At 42.0% G+C, this 24,020-nt stretch overlaps 1 protein-coding gene across 7 annotated transcripts in view; it reads right to left on the bottom strand.

The window, feature by feature from the left end:
- Positions 1 to 574: 574 nt before the first annotated feature.
- Positions 575 to 24,020, bottom strand: part of GAN (gigaxonin) — a 60,584-nt gene continuing 37,138 nt past the window's right edge. For 5 of the 7 annotated variants that reach the window (XM_053609244.1, XM_053609266.1, XM_053609276.1 and 2 more), the window contains 2 exons: positions 14,936 to 15,045; positions 575 to 14,849 (listed from right to left, as the gene is read on the bottom strand). In XM_053609244.1, the coding sequence (XP_053465219.1) occupies positions 14,668 to 14,849; positions 14,936 to 15,045 (292 nt within the window). In that variant the 3' untranslated portion in view covers positions 575 to 14,667. Of the gene's footprint in view, positions 14,850 to 14,935; positions 15,046 to 18,237; positions 18,483 to 23,418; positions 23,496 to 24,020 lie in introns of those variants that run through there. The other 2 variants (XM_053609294.1, XM_053609283.1) reach the window with 2 other exon arrangements.

The following is a 24,020-nucleotide window of genomic DNA, read 5'->3' as shown; positions in this document are numbered from 1 at the left end:
TCCTTTTCCACTTAATTTCGGGAGTGAGTCTGCAGACTTCACCTGCACACACTTGCTCTTACTTAACCTGGACATTACAGCAGGTTCTCCAAGGTCTTTGCCTCTCTCTTCAGTAGAGATCTGCCTCACATATTTAAAAAAATATATTTTTTTAAGTAGCACCCACCAATCTTTGTACATTTACTGTCTCTGAACATGGCAGCCAGAGAAAATGATGGAGACTTCTATTCTCTACAGATGGAATCCTGCAGCACGTAACTAAGCCCTCAGCATCAGGTGCTCTACTCCTCTTACGTCTGTTTTCTCTCTCTCTTCTGAGAAAGCAAGTTCAAAACTGTTTTTTGGGAAGAAAGCAATAGAGACTGATGCTGACAGAAATAGGAGAGACCAAGGCAGTGACGTGCGTGGAGTATGGCTGTCAAGGGACATGTCTTACGTCACAGCTGAGGGTCTAGCAGCTGACACCCAGACCACTTACGTTATAAAAAAGACAATATTACATCCATAAATCCAATCGAGCTGTATTGATAACTGATTTAGAAGGAATCACTCTAAAAATTAGAAACCATCAGACTGCCTTCCCCATCAAGTTATTTTATTAGGTTAATTAAACAGTTTAGAGACAATTGATTCACTTTGTTTGGTACCCTTCTAGAAAATATTTCAAGTTTTAAACGAACTTCCAATACATAAAACAAAATTACTTTACCATACACAAATTTCAGATCAAAATACAACACTCTGTTTCTGTTTTCTTACAGTTATAAAATCCAGTCAATACAAACTACATAAAAAAGATAAAACACTTTCACTGATCCTTGGTACAAGAGAACAGCACAATGGCGACGTGTCCCCAAAGCACAGGTCTGGTGCTCATGAGAAAGGATCGGCCCTATGGTTAGTTACCCCACAATATAAGGAAGCATGTAAACAAAGTGCGTGTTACTTAATTTAAGAAAGTTAACATATCCTTTTTGCATCAGTATTACCTGTAAACCATAAAGCAACTTTGTAAGAAAGGTTACTAATTAAAAATTACTTCTGACTTTGTAAAATTTCATACCAGCAAAGGAATAGAAAATTACTCCACAGAACAAATACATTTGGACCATGGGATGTGAGACACTGCAGTGAAATCACAAGTTTTCTACTATCCTACTGAATTGAAGAGTACAATTTTACAAGTTGCAGCCTTCCAGGACTTCACATATTTTGAATTTCCTATATAACATCTTTCATTTAGTTTTATGTATTTTCATTGCAAATCCCTGCTTTTCAGTCATAGGACTTTGTTTAAAGATAAGTTGATCACACACAATACAGCCTCATCTCAAGACATGTATACGGAGACTTTCTCAAGTTGTAATGTTATCATCTAATAAAAGGTGCGGGATGTAAATTAAAAACCATTTTGCGTGTACCATGTCAGAAAATACAGATTATGTTAATTAAACCGATCTGTGTGTTCAACATGATGAATTTTGATATGGTTGTTTGTGGACTTTTCCTCATAGTATTAAAAGCATTGAGATGACAAGTCAAGAATGTGCTAAGAACTGGTTCTTCACAAGAGTGACAGCCACGTATTTAGGTGTCTGGTGCCAGCACAAGATCAACACTGGCCGATCTGCTGAACCAGGGCCCACTGTGAACAGAGAAGCCCTGAATTTGGGTGAGTACCATTTACCATCCTTGAATTTTCTCTCATAGTGGAAGACCTACGCCAGTGACAAGACACAGATGAGTTAAGAATAACCAAGCCGAAAAAACAGTGAAGGACTCTATTCCTTTCACAGTAGTGCAAAAGAAGATGAAATATTTGGGAGTATACCTAACAAAGGACATGAAAGATCTCTACAAAGAGAACTATGAAACTTTAAGAAATAGCTGAAGATGTTAACAAATGGAAAAACATACCATGCTCATGGCTGGGAAGAATCAACATTGTTAAAATGTCTATATTACCCAAAGCAATATATAATTTTAATGCAATTCCCATTAAAGCTCCATTGTCATATTTTAAAGATCTTGAAAAAAATACTTCCTTTTATATGGAATCAGAAAAAACCTCAAATAGCCAAAACATTACTCAGCAATAAAAACACAGCAGGAGGAATCACGCTACCAGACCTGAAACTGTACTATAAATCGATAGTGAGCAAAACAGCATGGTACTGGCACAAAAACAGAGAAGTAGATGTCTGGAACAGAATAGAGAACCAAGAGATGAATCCAGCTACCTACCGTTATTTGATCTTTGACAAGCCAATTAAAAACATTCAGTGGGGAAAAGATTCCCTATTTAACACATGGTGCTGGGTAAACTGGCTGGCAACCTGTAGAAGATTGAAACTGGACCCACACCTTTCACCATTAACTAAGATAGACTCTCACTGGATAAAAGATTTAAGCTTAAGACATGAAACTATAAAAATACTTGAAGAAAGTGCAGGGAAAACTCTTGAAGGAATTGGCCTGGGTGAATATTTTATGAGGAGGACTCCCCCAGGCAATCAAAGCAGTATCAAAAATACACTACTGGGACCTGATCAAACTAAAAAGCTTCTGCACAGCCAAGAACATAGTAAGTAAAGCAAGCAGACAGCCCTCAGAATGGGAGAAAAAATTTGCATGTTATACCTCCGATAAAGGTCTAATAACCAGAATCCACAGAGAACTCAAACGTATTAGCAAGGAAAGAACACGTGACCCCATCTCAGGGCGGGCAAGGGACTTGAAGAGAAACTTCTCTAAAGAAGACAGACGCACGATCTACAAACACATGAAAAAAAGCTCATCATCCTTAATCATCAGAGAAATGCAAATCAAAACTACTTTGAGGTATCACCTAACCCCAGTAAGAGTAGCCCACATAACAAAATCCCAAAACCAGAGATGTTGGCGTGGATGTGGAGGAAAGGGCACACTTCTACGCTGCTGGTGGGAATGCACACTAATACGTTCCTTCTGGAAGGACGTTTGGAGAATACTTAGAGACCTAAAAATAGACCTGCCATTCGATCCTATAATTCCTTTACTAGGTTTATACCCAGAAGACCAAAAGTCACAATATAACAAAGACATCTGTACCAGAATGTTTATTGTGGTCCAATTCATAATTGCTAAGTCATGAAAGAAGCCCAAGTGCCCATCGACCCATGAATGGACTAGCAAATTGTGGTACATGTATACCATGGAATATTATGCAGCCTTAAAGAAAGATGGAGACTTTACCTCTTTCACGTTTACATAGATGGAGCTGGAACATATTCTTCTTAGCAAAGTATCTCAGGAATGGAAGCTAAATTAAAGCTTTCACATGAAGGCTATAACCCAACTATAGCACAAGACTATGGGGAAAGGGCCAAGGAAGGGGAAGGGAGGGGGAGGTTATGGTGGAGGAAGGGTAATGGGTGGGGTCACACCTATGGTGCATCTTAGAATAGGTACGGGGAAACTTACTAAATGCAGAATACAAATGCCTACATACAATAACTAAGAAAATGCCATGAAGGCTACGTTGAACAGTTTGATGAGAATATTTCAGATTGTATATGAAATCAGCACATTGTACCCATTGATTGCACTAATGTACACAGCTATGATTTAACAATAAAAAAAATAATTTATTAAAAAAAAAAGAAACAGATGAATTTACAAGTTGTGATGTGTTATGGGTGGACCTCATTCACAAGTAGGTACAAACATCTTTGTTACCAGCGGCCCACAGAGACGGAATGCAGGGCCTGCTACGGAGCAGGAGGGGAATGCATGAGGGTGGGTGAGTGGTGAGGTGCTTTTGTTAAATGGGTGGTGCTTTTGTTAAATCTACTGATTGCTCAACTGCTGATGCCTGCACAGAACTGGCAGCAACAGTGGTTCAACATTTCTGCTGAAGACACATTTTTTTTTTAATGGTTGTCACAATTCAGAAATGGTACGACACTAAACAAAAAGAGTATCACTGTGTCACTGGTGACCAGAATGGATGTAGGAGTGAGGAACCAAACAAAAGCTGTGCTACAAATGAGTTCAAAATGAAAAGAACCCTATGGGCAGAAAAAGCCATTAATTTATTTAATTAAGCATGTTTTGCTAAAGAGCCGGTGCTTTTTCAACTAACGGCCACTTGATATGTCTCCCAGCAAAACATTATTCCTCCAAGGAAATCAGATTGTCTGTCTTCATGTAGAATTTAAATTTTGAGGTACCTTATAGGGGAAGGAAGTTGCAACCTACCTAAAAAAAATTTTTTTTAAGACAGAGTCTCAAGCTGTTGCCCTGGATAGTGCCATGGCATCTTAGCTCACAGCAACCTCCAACTCTTGGGCTTAAGTGATTCTCTTGCCTCCCAAAGTAGCTGGGACTACAGGTGCCTGCCACAACGCCTGGCTATTTTTTTTTTTTGGTTGCAGTTGTCATTTTGCTTAGTAGACCCGGGCTGCGTTTGAACCCGCCACCCTAGGTGTATGTGGCCAGCGTCCCTGCCGACTGAGCTACGGGCACCACTTTCTAAATTAAAGGTCTATGTCTTGATTGTTTTTAAGCTGACAGCACCCTTTGGCCCTGTGTGCCAGGATCCTATAGGATTTTTTGCTTTTACAAACATAAGAGTCAAATTCAATGATCATATGCTAGATTGCTATTAATAAGTTTATTTTCTCAAGTTTTGTTTGAAGCAAAAATTCCTCTTGAAGAATAAAATGAGGTGGTCTCTTAATGTAAATAAGCAGTTCTGATTTCCTATCACAATCTGGAGCGCCGTGTCAGCACTAAATAGGAGAGGAAACAAGGCCTCCATCTGCTCTAACAAGTGCTAGGGAGAATGGTCCAGAAGAGAACCCAGGAAGAGACCTCCTGTGGTGACTCTGCAGATGGCTGTGGGGCTCCAGCACAGTGCGGAGCTGGGTGTGAGGTAGTGCTGTGGCCCCGGGGCAGGCCTGCAAGGTACCTGTTCTGGTGACAGTTGCCCAAGGGGCCTCCCAAGCACTGACCCGGGAGCTGCTGGGCCTAGGTGACAGGTCTGGCTCTCTAGTAAGGCCTGGTTGGGGCTCCCAGAAGAATGACAGATACTCGGTAGTTTGGGGAACTAGAAGGGCTATCCTCCTACCTTTATTTATTATTATTTTTTGGGGACACATAATTTAAGCAGTTAAAAAAATAGGTGGGGAAAAGTAAGGGCTCGATGAGAAGAGACGGTAGGTGGGAAGGAAAGTATATAAATAAGAGAATGCCTAAAACACGGCCAGAACACACTTCCTCCTGATGGACGTCTCAGAGCTGGCAGAGAAAGACATGCCTACCTCGCCAAGGACCCGCTTCCTCAGAGATCCCATCTAGCGGCACCAGACAAAAGCCAACACTAGGTCAAAGGTCATCAGTAGGTGAAGCTGACTTCAGAAACAGGGAGAAGACACAGGGCTGTCGCTGGAGGCTGAGTGGCTGCTCATCTGATCTGTTACCATGGTGATCGCTCATTTTCCCCTACTTCCGGGCAGGCATTAGAAGGTGAGGCTGGGGGTGGTCGGCAAGAGGCATACAGAGCAGGAGGCTGGCTCCAGAGCAGAGAATAAAACGCAGGGGACTTTCACCTGCGATGAGGACCTGACAAAACCCTGAGAAGAGTCAGATCTTGGAAACTCAACTCAGAGGAAGATGGCAGGACCATCGGCAAGGCTGCCAATCCCTCGGTGTGGGCAGGGCTGGAGGAGGCCAGCCCCCAGCTCCCCTACACGGGACCCTCTGAGGGGTCAGGCCTAGGACAGGCCCAGCGAGGCCCTGCTGGGAAGAACTCGATTTGTGCTCATCAGCTTTCTTACGTCTGCACAGACACTAAGGAATTTAAAACACTCATCGACAGCAGGAAGCCCTCTTCTAGTTGACTGTATGGTTTTAGGACAATGTTTGGAAACAGGAATATTTCTGAAAGTCCTACTAGAATCAAAACGCCCAGGTGCAGGTGGTGGAGGGGCTGTAGCGCTGGCCACAGCTGAGAGACTCACCTGGTGACGGGCAGAGAGGACAGAGGGAAGAACAGGCTATAGAAGGAATAGACTCTTCATCTCGAAAACGAGCTAAAAACTCAAGTACAAACATCATTGTTATTCCTTTTGCATTAAATGTTTTTCACAGAACCTGATTTGAAAGGAGCCACACCTGTGAGAAGCTCAGAGGAGTACTCAGTGCTCAAAAGGTACCCACTATGTCACAAGGCAGGTCTCTTCCAAAGTTGTAGAAATGACTTTTAAAAATCGTGTTGCTATAATTTCTGTTCACTGGCCTGAGCCAGGCTCCGGGTAGCACACACATCCACTGGGTTCGGGATAGTCTGTCCGACCATCGCCCCCACCGCACTGTCAGCCTTTGACAGCCTCCTGGCCCACTCAGGCCTCTCCAACTGAGTACCTGGCAGCTCAAGGCAGAGGTGCAGCAGCCAGTCCCCAGCAGCACACAGGCCAGGGGAGAAGAGAGCCTTTCTCTGGACACCAGCCTCATGTGCAGACAGGGCCCAGGCCCCACAGCCAGCTCACACTCGGGTTTCCAATACACCCCCACCTCACCTTTTCCTTTTGTATCTTTTTTTTTTTTTTTAGAGACAGAGTTTCACTTTGCTGCCCTTGGTAGAGTGCTGTGCCATCACAGCTCACAGCAACCTCCAACTCCTGGGCTTAAGCGATTCTCCTGCCTCAGCCTCCCGAGTAGCTGGGACTACAGGTGCCCACCACAATGCCTGGCTATTTTTTGTTGCAGTTTGGCTGGGGCCAGGTTTGAACCCACCACCCTCGATATATGGGGCCGGTGCCCTACTCACTGAGCCACAGGCGCCGCCCCCTTTTGTGTCTTTTTTGAACCTAAACATAAGACTTTCCATTCTGCCATTAGACTGTGAAAAGCATTACAGACCCTATCATCTGACACAACCCTGGCAGGCACGTTTCTCTGCTTGCTGTGTTTTTATACAAGTTATTCAAAAGGGTTCAACAGGAGGCTGTTGGGAGAACCTCACTCCCAAGTGACGCAGATCCATTCCTGCCAGCACCACTGGGCTGGATCACGCACCCTGTTTCTAAGTCCTCTGTTACAGCCTGGCACTGCTTCCTTTTCTAACTCACAGAGACATCAAGAATGACTTTACCAAATGACTTAACGCAATCCAGACAAACTGGGCACATCACATACTGCTACCTCCAAATGGAAAGAAGTCATGTTATAGAAGGATTGAGTAGTTCACTTTTTAATCTTCTTCATTTGAAAGTAAAAAGGTTCTTTAAACACACACGCACACGCACACGCACGGACACACATACAACTACTTCTAACACAAATTTGTTTGTTTGCTTTTAAGTTTCAGTAACATCCAAGTTAAGAAAGCATAGTGTAGGTCTCCTGATCTCAAATAGAGACGTAGAAAATACCTAGTTTCTAGTTTATTTAACCAATATAGACTACTATTATCTTTGCTATTTTAGCAAAACAAAAGAAAAATTCAACTTTGGTAAAGTGTTTACAGTATTAGAGAACTTCACTGCGAAGTTCTGAATAGAGTTACTTATAACAACTCCTTATAACAACTGTTATAAGTTGTTACTTATAACAACTCCACATATTCCAAACACATACTTTGGGATGTTTCGGCTACCTAGAATTATCTTGAATACAGAAAACAAATACTTTCACCGACATAGTACCTGCATACTGTGTGGCTGCAGACTGAAGGCCAGGGAGGGATACTCAGCAGGCAGCCCCAGCCCCAGCCCCACCACGTGTAAGGTACTATCCCATCAGGTCCTCATAGCCCCTCGGTTCTTCTGGGAAGGGCCTGAGCCTCAGGGTTTAGAGGTCTGAAAATTCACAGAGCAGGAAGTGGCAGAATCTTCAACCAGATTCTCCTGACAGCAAAGCCTGTGTTCTCAACCACTGGGTTCACTTAGGAAAAATATAAAAAATATTTACAGATGATAGCCTCAAAACTAATAGAACAAGAATATTTGGGGTTTAAGTTAAAGGGGTAACCTTCAGTTCTCATGGAAACCACTTCCAGGAACTGCCTAGTCTCCTGCTACGACCTCTACAAGGTGCTAATATGTTGTCCCTGGAAGAGAGGCTTTGCCAATCCACTGTCAGGACCAACTGCTTTATTCCAAAAAGCACTAGCATAAAATTAAACCTCAGTCATAGATAAAGGCAGGGTGGCTGGGTCACCTGCGATGACCCATGATTTCAGCTCCACACCTGGAAGCACTTCCCATGCTCACTTCTAAGGACTCAGGTCACCAGAACTAACGAGAAGAGGAAACTGGGAACAAGGAGAGATTTTCACCAAAACAAAAGATTCTGGGGAAACAATAGCACCTTATAGAAAATGAAAAAATAGTAGCCTGAAGCATCTAAATTCCAAACGCGGAGTCACATTACAGATGGACACATTTTCCTGTCTAATCTAACAAGGATAGAAACCAAGCCCTCTATTTTACACAGCAGTGGTGTTTAATTATACTACTTTTCTGCCTTAAGAAAACATAGCCTTTTAAAGACGCTTTAAAGTTCAAGTTCAGTTTCAAGTAATCACTTTGCAGCAGCTCTAGGAGAATTATTGTTCCTCCTGATTAAAAGTGCCTATTTTTAAAGAAGTAGTAAACCGGAAAACAGGCCTTAGAGAATTGTATTCCTCAAGGCCGCTTGCCGCCTGCTTCCAGGCTTTCTGTTAAAGAATAGAATGTGTTGAATTCTTCTAGCTGGCAGGGGGTCAAGCACAACACTCCAGAGTGAGGTAGCTGAGAACAGTTTTTCCTATAAACACAAAGAACACGGGAATAAATGCATGTACTTCTCATGCAATTAAACAGGAAACATGATAACACAAGTTACTATAGTTGTATTTAATCCAACTTCTTGGGTAAAACTGGAAGAAATTTAACCTAAGCCTCCAAGGTATACCTTATTTGTAACTGATAAGTAAAAACAATAAAAATAAGGCACGTAAGCCTACTATTTGTATTGAAATGCTAAAACTAAGGTACTAATAAATGTAATTCACCCATCAGAAGTTAAGATGAACCAATTCATACTTGGGAATTGAATTATGTGAAATGGCCACTTATTTCCATGGCTCCTATTAACTGGCTAAACTTCACTTCATCTGGGGCAGCGGCTGTTGATGTCGATGTCTTACAGTTTGCTCTGTTGAGCCAGAAGCACATCAACATCAAAATTTATGACTGGGCCAGACTGCAGTTGAATGGCAAGTGAAAAAGATTACTTTTTAATCTCAAAATAAAAAAGAGAGGGCAACAGACATTCCTGACTATTAGATATTTGATTTCTTCAGAAAGGGAAGGAGTTTAAAATTCCAATCACTGATAGAACTGAAAAAGAACAAAGTTTCCTCAACTGTATGAATTAGACTGAAAACTTTGGAAGTATCCATCATATGTCATATAAAGGAAACTATCACAATACATTGTTGAGATATGTTTAAGATTGAAACACTGGAAGTACTTCTGAAAAATACAAAACCTTAGAAAACTGTACCAGCTGACAGAATATACTTTCCCAGAGTGACCATTTTGCTGGATTTTAAATGAATGGCTCTGTGCACAGGTGGGCTGGCCCCCCGTGCATACAGACGCGTCTATATTCTTCATATACGTTCAACACTATCGAGACTTAACTGTCAGCAGGTGGGACATATTCAACCCAAGTTCACGGTTTTCTCAAATATGGGCAAGTGGGCATTTCTCATCCTTACACCATGAATTTAATTTCTAAATCAGCTAATTCTAAATAATTGCAGGCATTATTAAAAAGCCAGCAAAATACCTTCTTCAATATCTAAGACACAGATTCTTCTCCCTTACTGATTACATGGGAAGTATAAATGGAGCTTGAGCTCTTTGAAAGTAAAAAGAGCTTCCCTTTCAAACAAAACTCTTACTTCAAGTTATGGTCTAGAAGGCTGACTGGTGAATTGAAAACCTGAAGTTCTGGCTGCTGCTTTCAGCTCCGACTCACATCTCAAGTGAGGAATGAAGTCGGAAAGCGCCTCACCTGTCCCATGAAGGTGAGGATCAAAGCATTATGTCCTAGAAAAGATTTCTGAGCCCCATATAAAAAGCAATAAATAAACCCACATTAAACATGACAAACATTAACATTATTACGTGTGCTGAGTACAGGGTCTCGAAGATCCTACTGGACACATGGAGACCACGGGCTTGTGCGTCTTAGAGATCAGGCACTTGGCATTTTTATTCTGTGCGAGTGTCCCACGCCCCACGGGGGGCCAGCCCACCTGTGCACAGAGCCACTCATTTAAAATCCAACAAAATGGTCACTCTGAGAAAGTACTTTTCAATCCAGTGAAGAACATTCATTTGATCACAAGGACCAAATATTGCCAAACTTCTCCTGAGTACCCTCTGTGTGTGAGCAGTGAGACTGGCAGGTGACAAAGACAGGCCACCTGCCTATTCCACCACTGATACCTGCCTCATCGTCAGGCTCTGGGAACCACAGGCACAATTCCCAGTAGGTGGTCTGGAAACCTGTGTTGGCCATCTGGGGCAGCTTGGCTACATTGGCCCATCTCGTCTCACTGGCTTCTCAGGCCTCCACGGTGTTCCTTCTGTGTGTTTTTCGGAGGAGGGGGTGGTCCAGCATCTTTAAGTCGATACAGTGAAAGTGCCACCTCAGTCTTCCCCCAAATAATCAAGTGTCTTCATCTGACCACAGGAGGCCTCTTTACAGAAAGTCAACATTGTGGAAGGTAAAGCTGCTGTGTTTCCAGCACACCCTGGTGGACGTTTTAGACTCCCAGGTTTGGTACACTGAACATACCAAAGGGCGCCCTAATGCACCAAGGACACTAAGCTGCTTCTCTGGAAACCTACCTCACTTCCCAGGGGGAGCTCAGGTGGGAGGCAGGGACCATTCTGTCTGTACCACGTCAGCACAAAGAATGTGTTTCCTGTGCACGGCCTAGGGAAACCCCCTACTTATAAATTATAAAAAGGATACTTCCAACCCATCAATGAAGGAAGTATCATCATTAAAGTGGTAGTGCAATATAACAGAACACTTCCTTACAAACAATCCACCACCTGACAAACCCTCCAAATATGCTTTTTCACTAGTTACAGTTTGGAAAAAAGCCTACTGTTAGCTATCGACTCCTCACAGCAACGAAATACTCAATGAATTCAGGAATTTCTTAGGCCAGATCATTACAGCATACCAGCTATGAGTTGGTAAACACTGCTTTTAACACTGCTAATGAGGAGAAATGCAAACACCAAGTAAAACTCATTATAAATTACAAATATTTCAATATTTACACTCAATATGAGTTTAACACAGTAGTATAAACAGAAGGTCAACAGGCTCAAGAATTTATCTGAAGCACCAGGAGACAGTAATACGTGTAGTGTAAAACTACAACCCCGACACACGTGAGCACACGCACCAGTCACACCACACACGTGCACACACGTATGCACACACACACACATACACATACACTCCTCTCTCATGCTTTTCCTTCTCACAGATATAAGCACTATCAAAAACAAAAACTCTACTTCATTTTAATTTCAATACTTAGATCTTTGAAAAATCTATATTTGGATGTATTAAACAAAGAAACAAACAAACAAACTTGTTTTTGACTGTAGCCTAAAAGGAATCCTGTAAATATTCACTTACTCTAACCTGAGACAATTTTCCTTCCAAAAATAAATTGCACTTCCCCCACAGATACATTTGTATTTAAAAATTTTAAGACCTATCCTGAGCCATCAACTCAACATCCACCTGCTATAAGTGCCTTACAAAGAAGTTACAAAAAATTCCCAAGAAATGATGTTTCAGAGCATAAGCGGAATGAATGGTAAAACACAAACCTGCATGAAAGGAGTTAAAATTTATTTCACAATACTGAAGTAACTGTAATTTACAAAAAAGTTATAATTTTGGAACATAAGAAAATTAATTACATCCCTATGCTTCAACACAATATTTCATATTTATATAAAGTAAAATAACAGTTTGGCACTTAGCAGCTTTTGTTGATTATTGCATCCTATATTATGTGGCAAATTTATTTTATAAAACATTATCTAATTTTTTTAGCTACAGTGTCAATGAAATTAATTAAAAAATTTTTTTTATAAAATGAATTTACTGAGTCATGCAGGTACTGATAATATTTTAATAGGAACCCATTCATTCCCAAATAACTGTCTCCTTGGAGAGGTCTGACAAAAACTGGAAAAAAATTTAAATGTCATAAATTTAAAAAAGAGAATTGCTGACTATCATGGCTTTCACAGGAGGTCAGTTTCTACTGTCCCCAGTGGTAGCTGCTGAACGCAGAGGCTCTATCCTGTACAGCTGCAGTCCTTACCCCCCAGGCCAAGGGCTCGTACCTACCAGTCTGTGGCCTCTTAGGAACCGGGCTGCACAGCGTGGGGAGCAAGCCCGTGATGCTGCGTCTGTATTTACAGCCGCTCGTCCAGGTGCTCCCCATCACTCCCATCACCGCCTGAGCGCTGCCTCCTGTCAGATCCCAGCCCTTCCCCAACCCACGAAAATTGTCTTCTATGAAACCCGTCCCAAATGCCAAAAAGATTGGGGACCACTGCTGTACAGGACGCTTCCTTAGACACAATTTTCAGTAATTTGTTTCCTCTAAAAATAGTATCTAGTTGTAAAAAGTAAAATCTCTCTTTGCAGAGGCCACATAGCTTGCTTTGACTAAAAGATACCCAAAGTATCACTGGGAAAATGTACACACCATGGCTGACTGGTATACAACAAACTCTAAGCCTAGCTTTGATGAACATATCAAATTTGATTGAATTACATGTCCCATGTGGCAGGCACATTTGGCCTATTGCCTCTAGTATATAATTTTAAAAACTTTAAGCTTTCTCTTACCAAACATCTCTTGGCCAGTATGGAGAGTTAATGTGGCACACACAATATTCTTTAGAACTCCGCCCACCCCCTACCCCCGGCACAGCCTCTTTTACCAATGTCTGTAGCACTGCACTGGCTTCCAGAGGTACAGGGAAAACTGCAGATAGGACGTCATCCTTTCCCATGTCCACGGGTGGGAGAACATAAGCGATGTTTCCTATGCATGTAAGTTTCTAGAAGGAGTTCCTGTTCTCAAGGAAGGATACATTTATACATTTATTAATCATAAAAACAAAATTCTGCCTCTTGTAGCCATATTCACAGAGGAAAAAAAGCTGTAGAAAACAATTAAAAATGCAGTACTCCATACTAACTGAATTAGAAATTTGATATTGCATAAAATTCAAATTAGGAAGTAATCAAGCATTTTGAAATCCCCGACTTCACACGATTGTCGTATAATTTGAGTGGAAAACAAAATATTTTACAAGATAAATTCCACTACTAAAAGACTTTTTTCTCCCGTTGAGAAGTAGGGCAGAGTGGGTTGAGGTGGGAGTGAGAGGAAAGGAGGGGAAAAAGGAAAAGACCCATTTGCTCTTCTATGAACAGAATAAAATTAAGTTGAGGTAGTTTATTCTACCAGCCAAACTTTACTCGTAACATAATTTGCCTAAAACTTACTAGTGAACAGCACTGGGAAAATTCTATTACGAACACTAGATCCTTAACACTGACTCTCATTCTAAGACAAGTTTTTAAATCCTAAACAGTAGTAAACAAGACTTAGTGTGCTTTCAGACAGATTAAGAAGTTTTTGATCCCTATACATTTTTGTCTGGACAGTTTTTTTTTTAAGTGATAGCAGACCTACATTATTTGTCTGACTCAGGTCTTTCTTTTATATAATCTCCTACTCACTAATATCCTCTTACTTATAAAACGATTCTGATCAACTGAAAAGGAAGAATGGCACTGCATGAGACTCTTCACAACTCCAAAGTGCTACCCTGGAAATGATGGCATGACATGTCACAATTTAAAGTAACAAAGAAGTTGGCAACTCCCTTCAATTCACATGAGGGCTGCAACCTGACACATCAGTTTACTGAAACTTTACATTACCAAGATAGAATATTAGAAAAGAGAAATGTTATCTTCATTTCATCATGTAATAGTTTTAAAAACAGTCTTAGGACACAGTATTAGTAATAAATGGAGACTAACTGGCATATAGTCCAATCTAAGATTTTAGGCACAAATCTTACTTTGTCAGACAGGGTTAGGCATGATATACCCTTCCGAGTGCAGTAGAAAAGCAATCTTGGCATGTTTGGATATGTTGACTTGCATATATGGAATTTTTTCTTTGTTTACCAAAGCCACATATTTGAACACAGCAGTCAGTCAGACACGAGTTCCCTTTAGGGAAAATGCACCTTAATGTTTTAACTTCAATATTTTACATGATACCAATTCCCGCTCCCTTTTCCTATTGATAGCCTCCATTGTGCACAGACAGACACATCTAACTGGAGGAACTGATTCCTCCCAGGTAGTTTGTCAATAGTTATGTGTTCCCACAAAGAGGAGCTGAAGCTCAAGCTCGTAAGCATCACAAAACCACCAAAGAGTGACCCTCCCACAGCCCAGCACACAGAGTAAGTTCCAGCTGCCAGCTCTGCTCTTCCTTACGGGAAGCTAGGTTAGGTGCTCCTGCATCAAGACCTCGCTCCCTGCCCTGCTTCCTCTTCAAGGTGAATGAACACGAATTCGGAATAAGCCTTGCTGAAGCTGCAGGCGGAAAAGCTTGCAATTTGCAATACGTAAGGCTGCACATCCCGTGCGGCGAAGGTCAGATGGAAGGAGCGGTTTAGTGTGGTGCCAGGTTCCTGTGCTTCTTTTAAACTCACGCACATAGTCGTAATTGGTACCTAAACCACAAAAATAAGCAAAGGTGAAACAACGTGCTTCCAAATCACCTGCAAAACAGCTCCGACAAAATCACTGTAACTCTTACCTGTATCAAGATCTCCAATAACATAAATACTGGCTCCTATCGGTACAGCTCCATAGACAAAAGAAGAACTGGCGGGGATGCATAAAGTCTGGTCATTAAGATAAATCCACCTGGAAACAAAGCCAACGAACACGACTGAGAAAATCAAAAGGAGGACGACAGCATCTGGGAGGACTGAGGTAACAGAGGCTGGGGAGTCACCCACAGCTCTGGGCACTGCGCCAACCTCGCCCCCACACTTGTCGCCAGGGAACCACTGATGTGCTCCCTTGTCACTGTGGATATTAGTTTTGCCCGTGCTAGAATGAAGGAGATGTTGAATCATAAGGAGGATGCACTTTCCAATCTGCCTCTTTCACTCAGCGCTGACAAGGTTTCTGTGATTCATCCATGATGGTGCTCGCATCAGTCACTTGTTTTTTTATTGCTAAGCAGGATTCTATTCCACACGTACACGTCTGTTATTTATCCACCTGTTGGTGTCCATTTGGGTAGCTTCCCGTTCTGGGCTGTAGTGAATAAAGCTGTTGTGAACAACAGCTTTCTTCTGGGCAAGTCTTTTCTATGGACTTATGTTATGGAATTGCTGGGTTATATGGTGAGGGTATATTCTCCTTGTTAAGAAAATGCTCCATTGCTTTCCAAAGGGTTGTGCCATTTTGCATTTTAATTGCTTGCTGTTTTTGTCAGCTCTTAGTATTGTCAACCCTTTTAATTTTAGCCATTTTAATGGTGTGTGCTTCCCTGAAATCTAATCATGTTGAGCATCTTCGCATGTGTTCATTAGTCATTTTATATATTTTCTTTTGTGAAATGTCTGTTCCAAGTTGTGCTCATTTAAAAAATTGAGTCTACTGTCATATTACTGTATTGTGAAATTCTTCATATTTTGTGGATACAAGTCCTTTGTTAGATACACATACATGTGTTATGATTTTTTTTCTCCCCAGGACGTAGGCTGCCTATTCATTTTCTTAAGAACAGCTTTTGAAGAAAAGTTCCGAACTTTGATGAATTTCAATATATCCTGTATTTTTAGCGTCATGATTTCTGTGTCTTTCTAGGAAATCTCTGCCTACCCCAACGTCGTAAAGATTTTTCTCTTATGTTCTCTTCTGGAAATTTTATGCTCTTAGCTTTTACACTTAGGTCCAGGATACGTTTCAAATTAATTTTTGTGTATGCTGTGAGTCACAGTTTGCTTTCTCCAGACAGACAGCTAGTTGTTCCAGCACTGTTTGCTGAAGGCTTTTCTTTCCCAACTAAATTGCCTTGGCCCCTCTGTTGAAAATCAATTTCATAATCACTAAAAGGATCCAGGGCTCCATGAAGAAGTGGTTGATTCCAGAGCTGAGGCAGAGAAAAACAAGATGAGCCTGGACCATCTCTTGCTGCCAGACAAGAAGTGCTTAAAGAAGGAGGGGTGTGTCAAAAGGCCACAGGAGCCAATATGAACAGCCCTGTTTATGAATAGCCAAGACCAACGAGCTAGGAAATAATGACAGTATTGGATTTGTAACTCAGAGGATAAAATAACCACAAATATATCTGTAAAAATAATTTTTTATTTTTTTTTATTAATATTAAATCATAGCTGTGTACATTAATGTGATCATGGGGCACCATACACTCGTTTTATAAACAGTTTAACACATTTTCATGACAATGGTTAACATAACCTTCCTGGCATTTTCTTGCTCTGAACTAAGACTCCATTGCAATCTAGCCTGGGGCAATAGAGTGAGATTGTCTCAAAAGAAATTATTTTTAAATTACACCTGCGGTGCATCTTAAAAATAATTTCTTTTGAGATAGTCTCACTCTATTGCCCCAGGCTAGATTGCAATGGAGTCTTAGTTCAGAGCAACCTCAAACCGCTAGGCTCAAGTGATCCTCTTGCTTAGCCTTCCGAGTAGCTGGGACTACAGGCATCCACAAGGCCTGGCTAGTCTTGCTATTTTTGGTAGAGACAAGTTCTCACTCTTGCTCAGGCTGGTCTCCAACTCCTGAGCTCAAGCAATCTACCCACCTCAGCCTCCCAGAGTGTTTGGATTATAGATGTGAGCCACTGTGACCACCCTATATAATTTTTAAAAATTTAACAGTTTAACAAGTTTTCTTTACAGAAGAACTCCAATTAGCAAATGTAGAAGGAATGAGGGAAATAGAAAATCACCGTAAGGCAAACACCGCAGCAACTACTGCAGGCTAGACCTACTGATGGATGCTAACATTAGTGGGTAAAAGTTAAAAAAAAAAACCAGGCCAGGCATGCTGGCTCATGCCTTTACGTAATCCTAGTACTCTGGGAGGCCAAGGCAGGTGGATATCCTGAGCTCACGGGTTTGAGACTAGCATGAGCAAAACAAGACCCTGTCTGTGCTAAAAATAGAAAAACCGAGGCAAGAGGATTGCTTCAGCCCGAGAATTGGAGGTTGGTGTGAGCTATGATGCCTCGGCACTCTACCCAGGGTGACAGCTTGAGACTGTCTCAAAAAAAACAAAAAAACCCAAGTTGGCTGGCACCTGTGGCTCAAGCGGCTAAGGTGCCAGCCATATACACCTGAGCTGGCAGGTTCGAATCCAGCCTGAGCCCGCCGAACAACAATGACGGCTGCAACCAAAAAATTAGCCAGGCATTGTGGCGGGCACCTGTTGTCCCAGCTACTTGGGAGGCGGAGGCAGCAGAATCACTTGAGCCCAGGAGTTGGAGGTTGCTGTGAGCTGTGATGCCACAGCACTCTACCCAGGGCAACAGCTTGAGGCTCTGTCTCAAAAACAAAACAAATAAACAAAAAAAAAAACCCCAAACCCAAGTTTTGCACATTTTTAAAATTATCTCCTCCAATATATTTATTAATTACAATAAAAAAAAGAATAACTGTCCAGTGGAGAAACTTGATAGATGCCACCTTAACCAAGCAACCAAGGTTAACATCACCAGCAATGAAGCCCAGGGACTCTTGCTTCCTGAGATGACATGAGGAAGGGGTAACAGGACCACTGGGGCACTGCCCAGATGCACGACCTCAGTCTCTTCACAAGAGATCACTAGATAAACCCTAATTTAGAAACATTCTACCAACAACAAAAAAAAATCAATTATTTTTGTTTTTTTTTGAGACACAGTCTCACTGCATCCCCGTCAGTAGAGTGCTGTACCATCACAGCTCACAGCAACCTCAAACTCTTGGGCTCAAGCGATTCTCTTGCCTCAGCCTCCCAAGTAGCAGGGACTACAGGTGCCTGCCACAATGCCTGGCTATTTTTGGTTGCAGTTGTCATTGTTGTTTAGCGGGCCCAGGCTGGGTTCGAACCCGCCACTCTTGATGCACGTAGCTGGCACTGTAATCACTATGCTACAGGCGCCAAGCCAAAAGATCAATAACCTTCAAGAGTATCAACATCACGAAAGATAAGAAAAGACTGAACAATGTACACAGCTATGATTTAATAAAAAAAAAAAAAAAAAGAAAAGACTGAACAATCATCACAGATTAAAGGAGACTAAGGAAACACTGACGACAAAGCAGGGGCCTGGCTGGATCTGTGAATAGAAAGAAGTGGAGAAGCTGCAGAAACTCCAAAAAGTCTGCAGTTTACTTAATAATATTGGACAACATAAATATTCTGGTTTTGATGTTTATACTATGGTTATGTGAGTTGTTAATACTAGGAGAAGCTGAGCAAATGGCTCTGCAAAAAGAAACTCTATCTTTGCAACTTTTCTACAAGTCTAAAATAAAAGTTTCTTTCCTTTATTCCTTTCTTCTTTCATTCTTTTTTTTTTTTTTTTTTTAAGTAGTAAATCTAAGTCAGGCTTGGTGGCTCATGCCTGTAATCTCAGCTCTTTGGGAGGCTGAGGCAGGAGGATTGCTGGAGACCAGGAGTTTGAGACCAGCTGGGCAATATAGTGAGACCCTATCCGTAAAAGAGAAATATTTAGCTGGGCGTGAGAATGCATACCTGTACTCCTACCTGCTCAGGAGGCTGAGCCAGGAAAATCACTTGAGCCTGAGAGTTGGGGGCTGAGTGGTGATTGCTCCAGGGTACTCTAGTCTGGGTGACAGAGCAAGACCTTGTCTCACCAAAATAAAAAAATAAAAAAAGTAAATCTAGATCCTGCTTTGCAACGTTCACTGGGGGTAATGAGAAAAAAACAATTTCCTGTTAATAGCTAACAGGGAAGGCCAGGTCATAACAGATTTCAGTAGGACTTTGGGAACATATCTAAACAGCCTTATGAGCTACCCATGCCCAGGCCCACAGACATATAAGCATCGCTCCATTACCCTTAGCTCTATGCTATGAAGCAGCTAAAAGGCCAACAGCTTAGGTCTTGGGCATCTCAACGTCAAATACATACGTAAAAAAAGAATGCCATTTTTATTTCAATGAATACTCTTCCCAGATAACGGTAGTAGGTAGCGTGAGATTTTGCATTCTAAGACACATGATAGCAACATGATGGCTGGGACAACTGAGAAACAGAGCCAAGCCACCACTGAACTCTCCGTCCCTGCAGTGAACTGCTATTAGGCAGTATACTGAGACTAGGAATACAGATTTTCACTCCTGCCTCCAAGAAAAAGGAAAATGGAAAGGTCTAAAAGCTGATAGGGAAAGTGAAAAAGGAGGCCCTGAACCAGCCTCTGAATGAAAAAGGTTGAAAAATATAAAACTACAATACTAGTTTATTCACATGTCATGTCTTTAGGGCTACACATAATAACTGAACCTCAGCACTTAAATTCTCCCCAGGTTCTGAATCAAAGCCAGGGTCAAGTCCAGTGGGAAAGCAAAGTTCTCACAAACTCATGAACGGGAGGACTATGTGTACACTCACAGGGTAACTGGTACTTCTGAATTAAAATGAATGACTAGATCACTGAAAAAACACATCAGAACACACCAATGATCTGGAATGACTTTGTAGAGTTGAGAATTTAACGTGATTTATGTCTAGAATAATTACATGAAGCAAGCCAACTGGACTCTGTAGATGATCTACCAAATTTGGTCCCAAGCAGTCCAAGGATTCAGAGTACCTGGGTTTCAGAAAAGTAAACTTAGATGATCTAGTTTATATATTTCTCAGGCTTCAAATTAAATAGAAATATCTGAAATTTTAGTTGACTCATGTACTTAGCTATTACTGCTTACATTTATAACACAGGTATAAAGGCATGTGGCTTTGAATATCCTCCATCACCTCATTAACCTTGGACAACTAAGCTAACCTAGTTTCTGCTTCCTCACCTTGAAAGTGGGGATACCAAATACCACCACCAACCTCAAATGGTTGCTGGGAGGATAAAATGAAATGCCAATGTAGAGTATTTTGCTATTTCTAGCACATAGTAGATATCATTAAATGATAGTAACTTTTGCAACGAATAAGTTAGTATTACGCCTTTAGTTAACAATGTTTTCAAACGTGGGTGCGTTGTGTATGAGGACTTGGAGGCTACAATGATGAGTCCTCTGATAACTCAGAATGAAGACTGCCCTGAGAATGAAACTTTAAAATACAAAATGGATCACAGAGGGGAAGGTAGGAAGGGAAAGAGTTACAGAGAGGAGGAGGGTGATTAACGGATGGGGTATGGGGCTGGGGCTGGGGCTGCAGTGAGGAAATAAACCCAGGGTGGTAGAAGTGCTTAACCAGTTGCTGCTGCAAGTGTCAGTTAAAGCAAGGGACAGAATGCAGCTCCCTGAAAGCCCTGGTCACTGAATAAAGGCAGGCAGCATTTGGAAAGGAACCGAAAGCTGAGCAAGCAACCCACACGGAGGAGTTTCCTGTTTCTGGGAAGCTGTCTCTGACAGCAGCAAGGAGAAGGCAGCTCTGGAGAGTTAAGCCCCTCCCGAAACCTGGCCGTCTCTCGGGGTACAGGAACAGGAATTAGGGCAGAGTTTGGGGCAGCCAGGACTGCCAAAGTGTGAGTGGACAACTCCAGAAGGAAGACATAGAAAAACACCCCCAAACGTGTGTGCATTCACTCATCCCAAGCCTTTGAGCCTGGAACCATGGATGTTTACAAATGAGTCTCGAAGAACTGACTTGAGATTTGAGCTGCCACAGGCTGCAGGTGTAACTTAAGCCTAACCAAGTTAATTGGTTACTAAGACTCTCAGAGCAACACTACAAAGCAATATGAGAGAATTCAGGGCCTCAACAACATGAATATTAAAATCGTCCAGGATGCAATCCAGAATTACTCAATAGAGAAGAGCCAGAAAAATGAGAACCCCGTGCTCAAGAGAGTAAACAATCAGTAGACGCCAACTCCGAGATGACTCAGAAGTAACAGGCAGGGACTTGAACGCAGCTACCGTAACGGTGCTCAGTAAGGGGAAGGCAGAAGGTTCATGACGGAAAGACAGGAAACGTCATCACAAGAATTAAAAAAACTCCAAAAAAATTTAGAACTGAGAACATAATACTTGAATAAAAAGTCACTGGATGGTCATATCACCAAATAGTGATAACAAAGAAAAGGAGCAGCAGACTTGAAGAGAGATCAATGGAAATTATTCAACCTGAAGAAGTTTATTTCAAACCAAATGAAAATAAGACACCAAAACATCTAAGATAGACTAATTGGTGTTCTGTTGGAAATTTAAAGCTAAACTATGCACATTAGAAAAATAAAAAGGCCTACCATTAGTGATCAAAACCTCTACCTGAAGTAGCTAGAAAAAGGTGAAAGCAGCCCAAATAATAAAAACAACAGAAATAACATACTAACGCAGAGGCCAATGAAGCAGAAAGCACACAGAGAAGGAGCCACCTCGATGGCTGGTCTCCATCTGCCCCGGGTGCAGGACCTCTCAGGGGCACCCTCCTCCTCCTCCCACACCACCCACCAGGTGAAGAGACCAGGCTGTGCCTTTCAGGGTCTCGCTGGCCCCTGGCGTGCTGTCCTCCAGTGCATCTTGGCACTTCTGCTTCCAATGGGACGGATCCAGTTTTGCGGGATGGGGAGGACTCTTCCTGATTTGTTCCTTTCCCTGTGCCCGAAAGGCAGTGCTTTGCTTCCTATGTTAGCTATTTCTACATTCTTCAGAGTCCTCTATCATTTTAGTAGCTGACTACCTCTTGTTAATAGTCATATTATATTTATTAATACATTTTTCGTGCTCAAATTACTGGTGTGGCTTCTGTCTCTTGACTGGACCATGACTGAAACAGATGTACTCGGGAGTGGGGTTCATCTCTCATTCTGTAGTTCACATGCCACAGCAGTGTGGTCAACAGGGCAGCCAATATGATGGTTTGTAGAATATCAAGGCAATTAAATCTCAGTGGACTGATACACGGCAGACCGCAAGGCTGCCTTGCCCAAGGCAAGGGCTTGTGTACTGCAGGCCCTGCCAGGGAAAAGCAACTGGTGATTCTTGTAAATTGGTACCAAGTAAAAACAGTAGCTATGTCAGCGGCTGCATACTCAGGCCAGGGATGGTATTACATAAAGATACAACATTTACGTGAAGATACTACATTTGGGGTAGAATCTGTAACCTCCTGATTAAGTTTATGAAAGTATGTAATTATTTCTCCTGATCCATTTGACTTTTCTATCTTTTCTGAGTGAATCAAGTGGGGAAATGATGGGTGCCGATACTCCTGTATTTTCTAGTCTTTGATGGTGGCATAATTTCTGCTAATTCCCCCAGGATTCAGTATGGCTTCTGGGTTTCTTTTTTTGTATGGAAGTGTAGTTCCAGGGACTCCCACTTAGCCCTTTCTACCATAACAGCCCCCCGTACATGGCTCAGACAGGGGCATGGGGTTCTGCCAGATATCAAATGTATCTATTGCAATGACAGATCCAGGGATCAAAATATGAAACTGACAGATCTCTATTCCAAAGAACAGTTACCAGTTATTGTGCCGTAAAAAAGACAAGCAGGGAGCACCTGGGCTGAGCAAATGCACAGGATGGCTATAGGAAGTGGAGCACTAGACGTGTCAAAGAAAGAAACTGAAAGGCCTGATGGTTTTTCTCAGCCTCAGATCATGGAGGACCCTGAGCAGGAGGGTGAAATACTCTTGTCTTTATTAGTAAGCAATGGGCAACAGTGAAGCATTTTGAGCAGGGGAATAAGATGACCCAAAATGACCCAAGTTTTTGTCAGATTCATCTTTCAAAAGCACAAGTAGGTAACCACACTAGCCAAGACTGGTCATAAGGCAAATTGTCACCGCACAGATGCAGTGTCTGCACCAGAGCAGCAGAGAGGAGCTGAAGGCGGGGCGACAGCAAAAAACACTGCTGAGTGGGAAAAGATGTGAGACGAGGTTGGCCACCACCGAGTGTGACGCACCAGAGAGAACCCATGACCACCCTGCCTGAGCCCAGGTAACTGGCAGGATGCTGGTGTTATCCAACAGGGACACAAAGAACAGAACTACAGAGAAACAGTCATTTTGGGTATATCAAGTTGTTACTGGGACTCGGTAATAATTTAGGGCAATTTCTTTGCCTTCTCACAGTTTTACTTTATTCAGAAACACAGAAAAAGAATAAGATATGCATTTTTCCAGGAAAGTTTTAAACTAAAAATAGGAAACAAAGACAGGAAAGACAAGAGATTACTTAAAAACAATCTAAACGGTCTCCAATCTAATAATGGTTCCCACAGAATGCAAATGTAACACACTAGGAAATGTCTGAGCTTTAGAGAAACAAACTCCTCCTACTTGTTACCTTGTTCCACAGGTATTCGTGGAAAAACCTATGAACTTATATATACATATATATATATATTTATATATATATATTTTTTTTTTTGCAGACAGAGTCTCAGTCACCCTGGGGTTGAGGGCTGTGGCGTCACAACTCACAGCAACCTCAAATTCTGGGCTCAAGTGATTCTCTTGCCTCAGCCTCCCAAATAGCTGGGACTACAGGAGCCTGCCACAACACTGGCTATTTTTAGAGATGGGGTCTTGCTCTGGCTGGTTTTGAACTCCTGAGCTTAAGAAATCTGCCCGCCTTGGCCTCCCAGAGTGCTGGGATTACAGGTGTGAGCCACTGCACCCCGCCCAAACCTACACAGTGCAGTGGCTGGAAAGGTGAAC

The sequence above is a fragment of the Nycticebus coucang genome, chromosome 2 (assembly GCF_027406575.1).
Source record: "Nycticebus coucang isolate mNycCou1 chromosome 2, mNycCou1.pri, whole genome shotgun sequence".
Lineage (NCBI taxonomy): Eukaryota > Metazoa > Chordata > Mammalia > Primates > Lorisidae > Nycticebus > Nycticebus coucang.
This window is presented reverse-complemented; position numbering and strand designations above follow the sequence as displayed.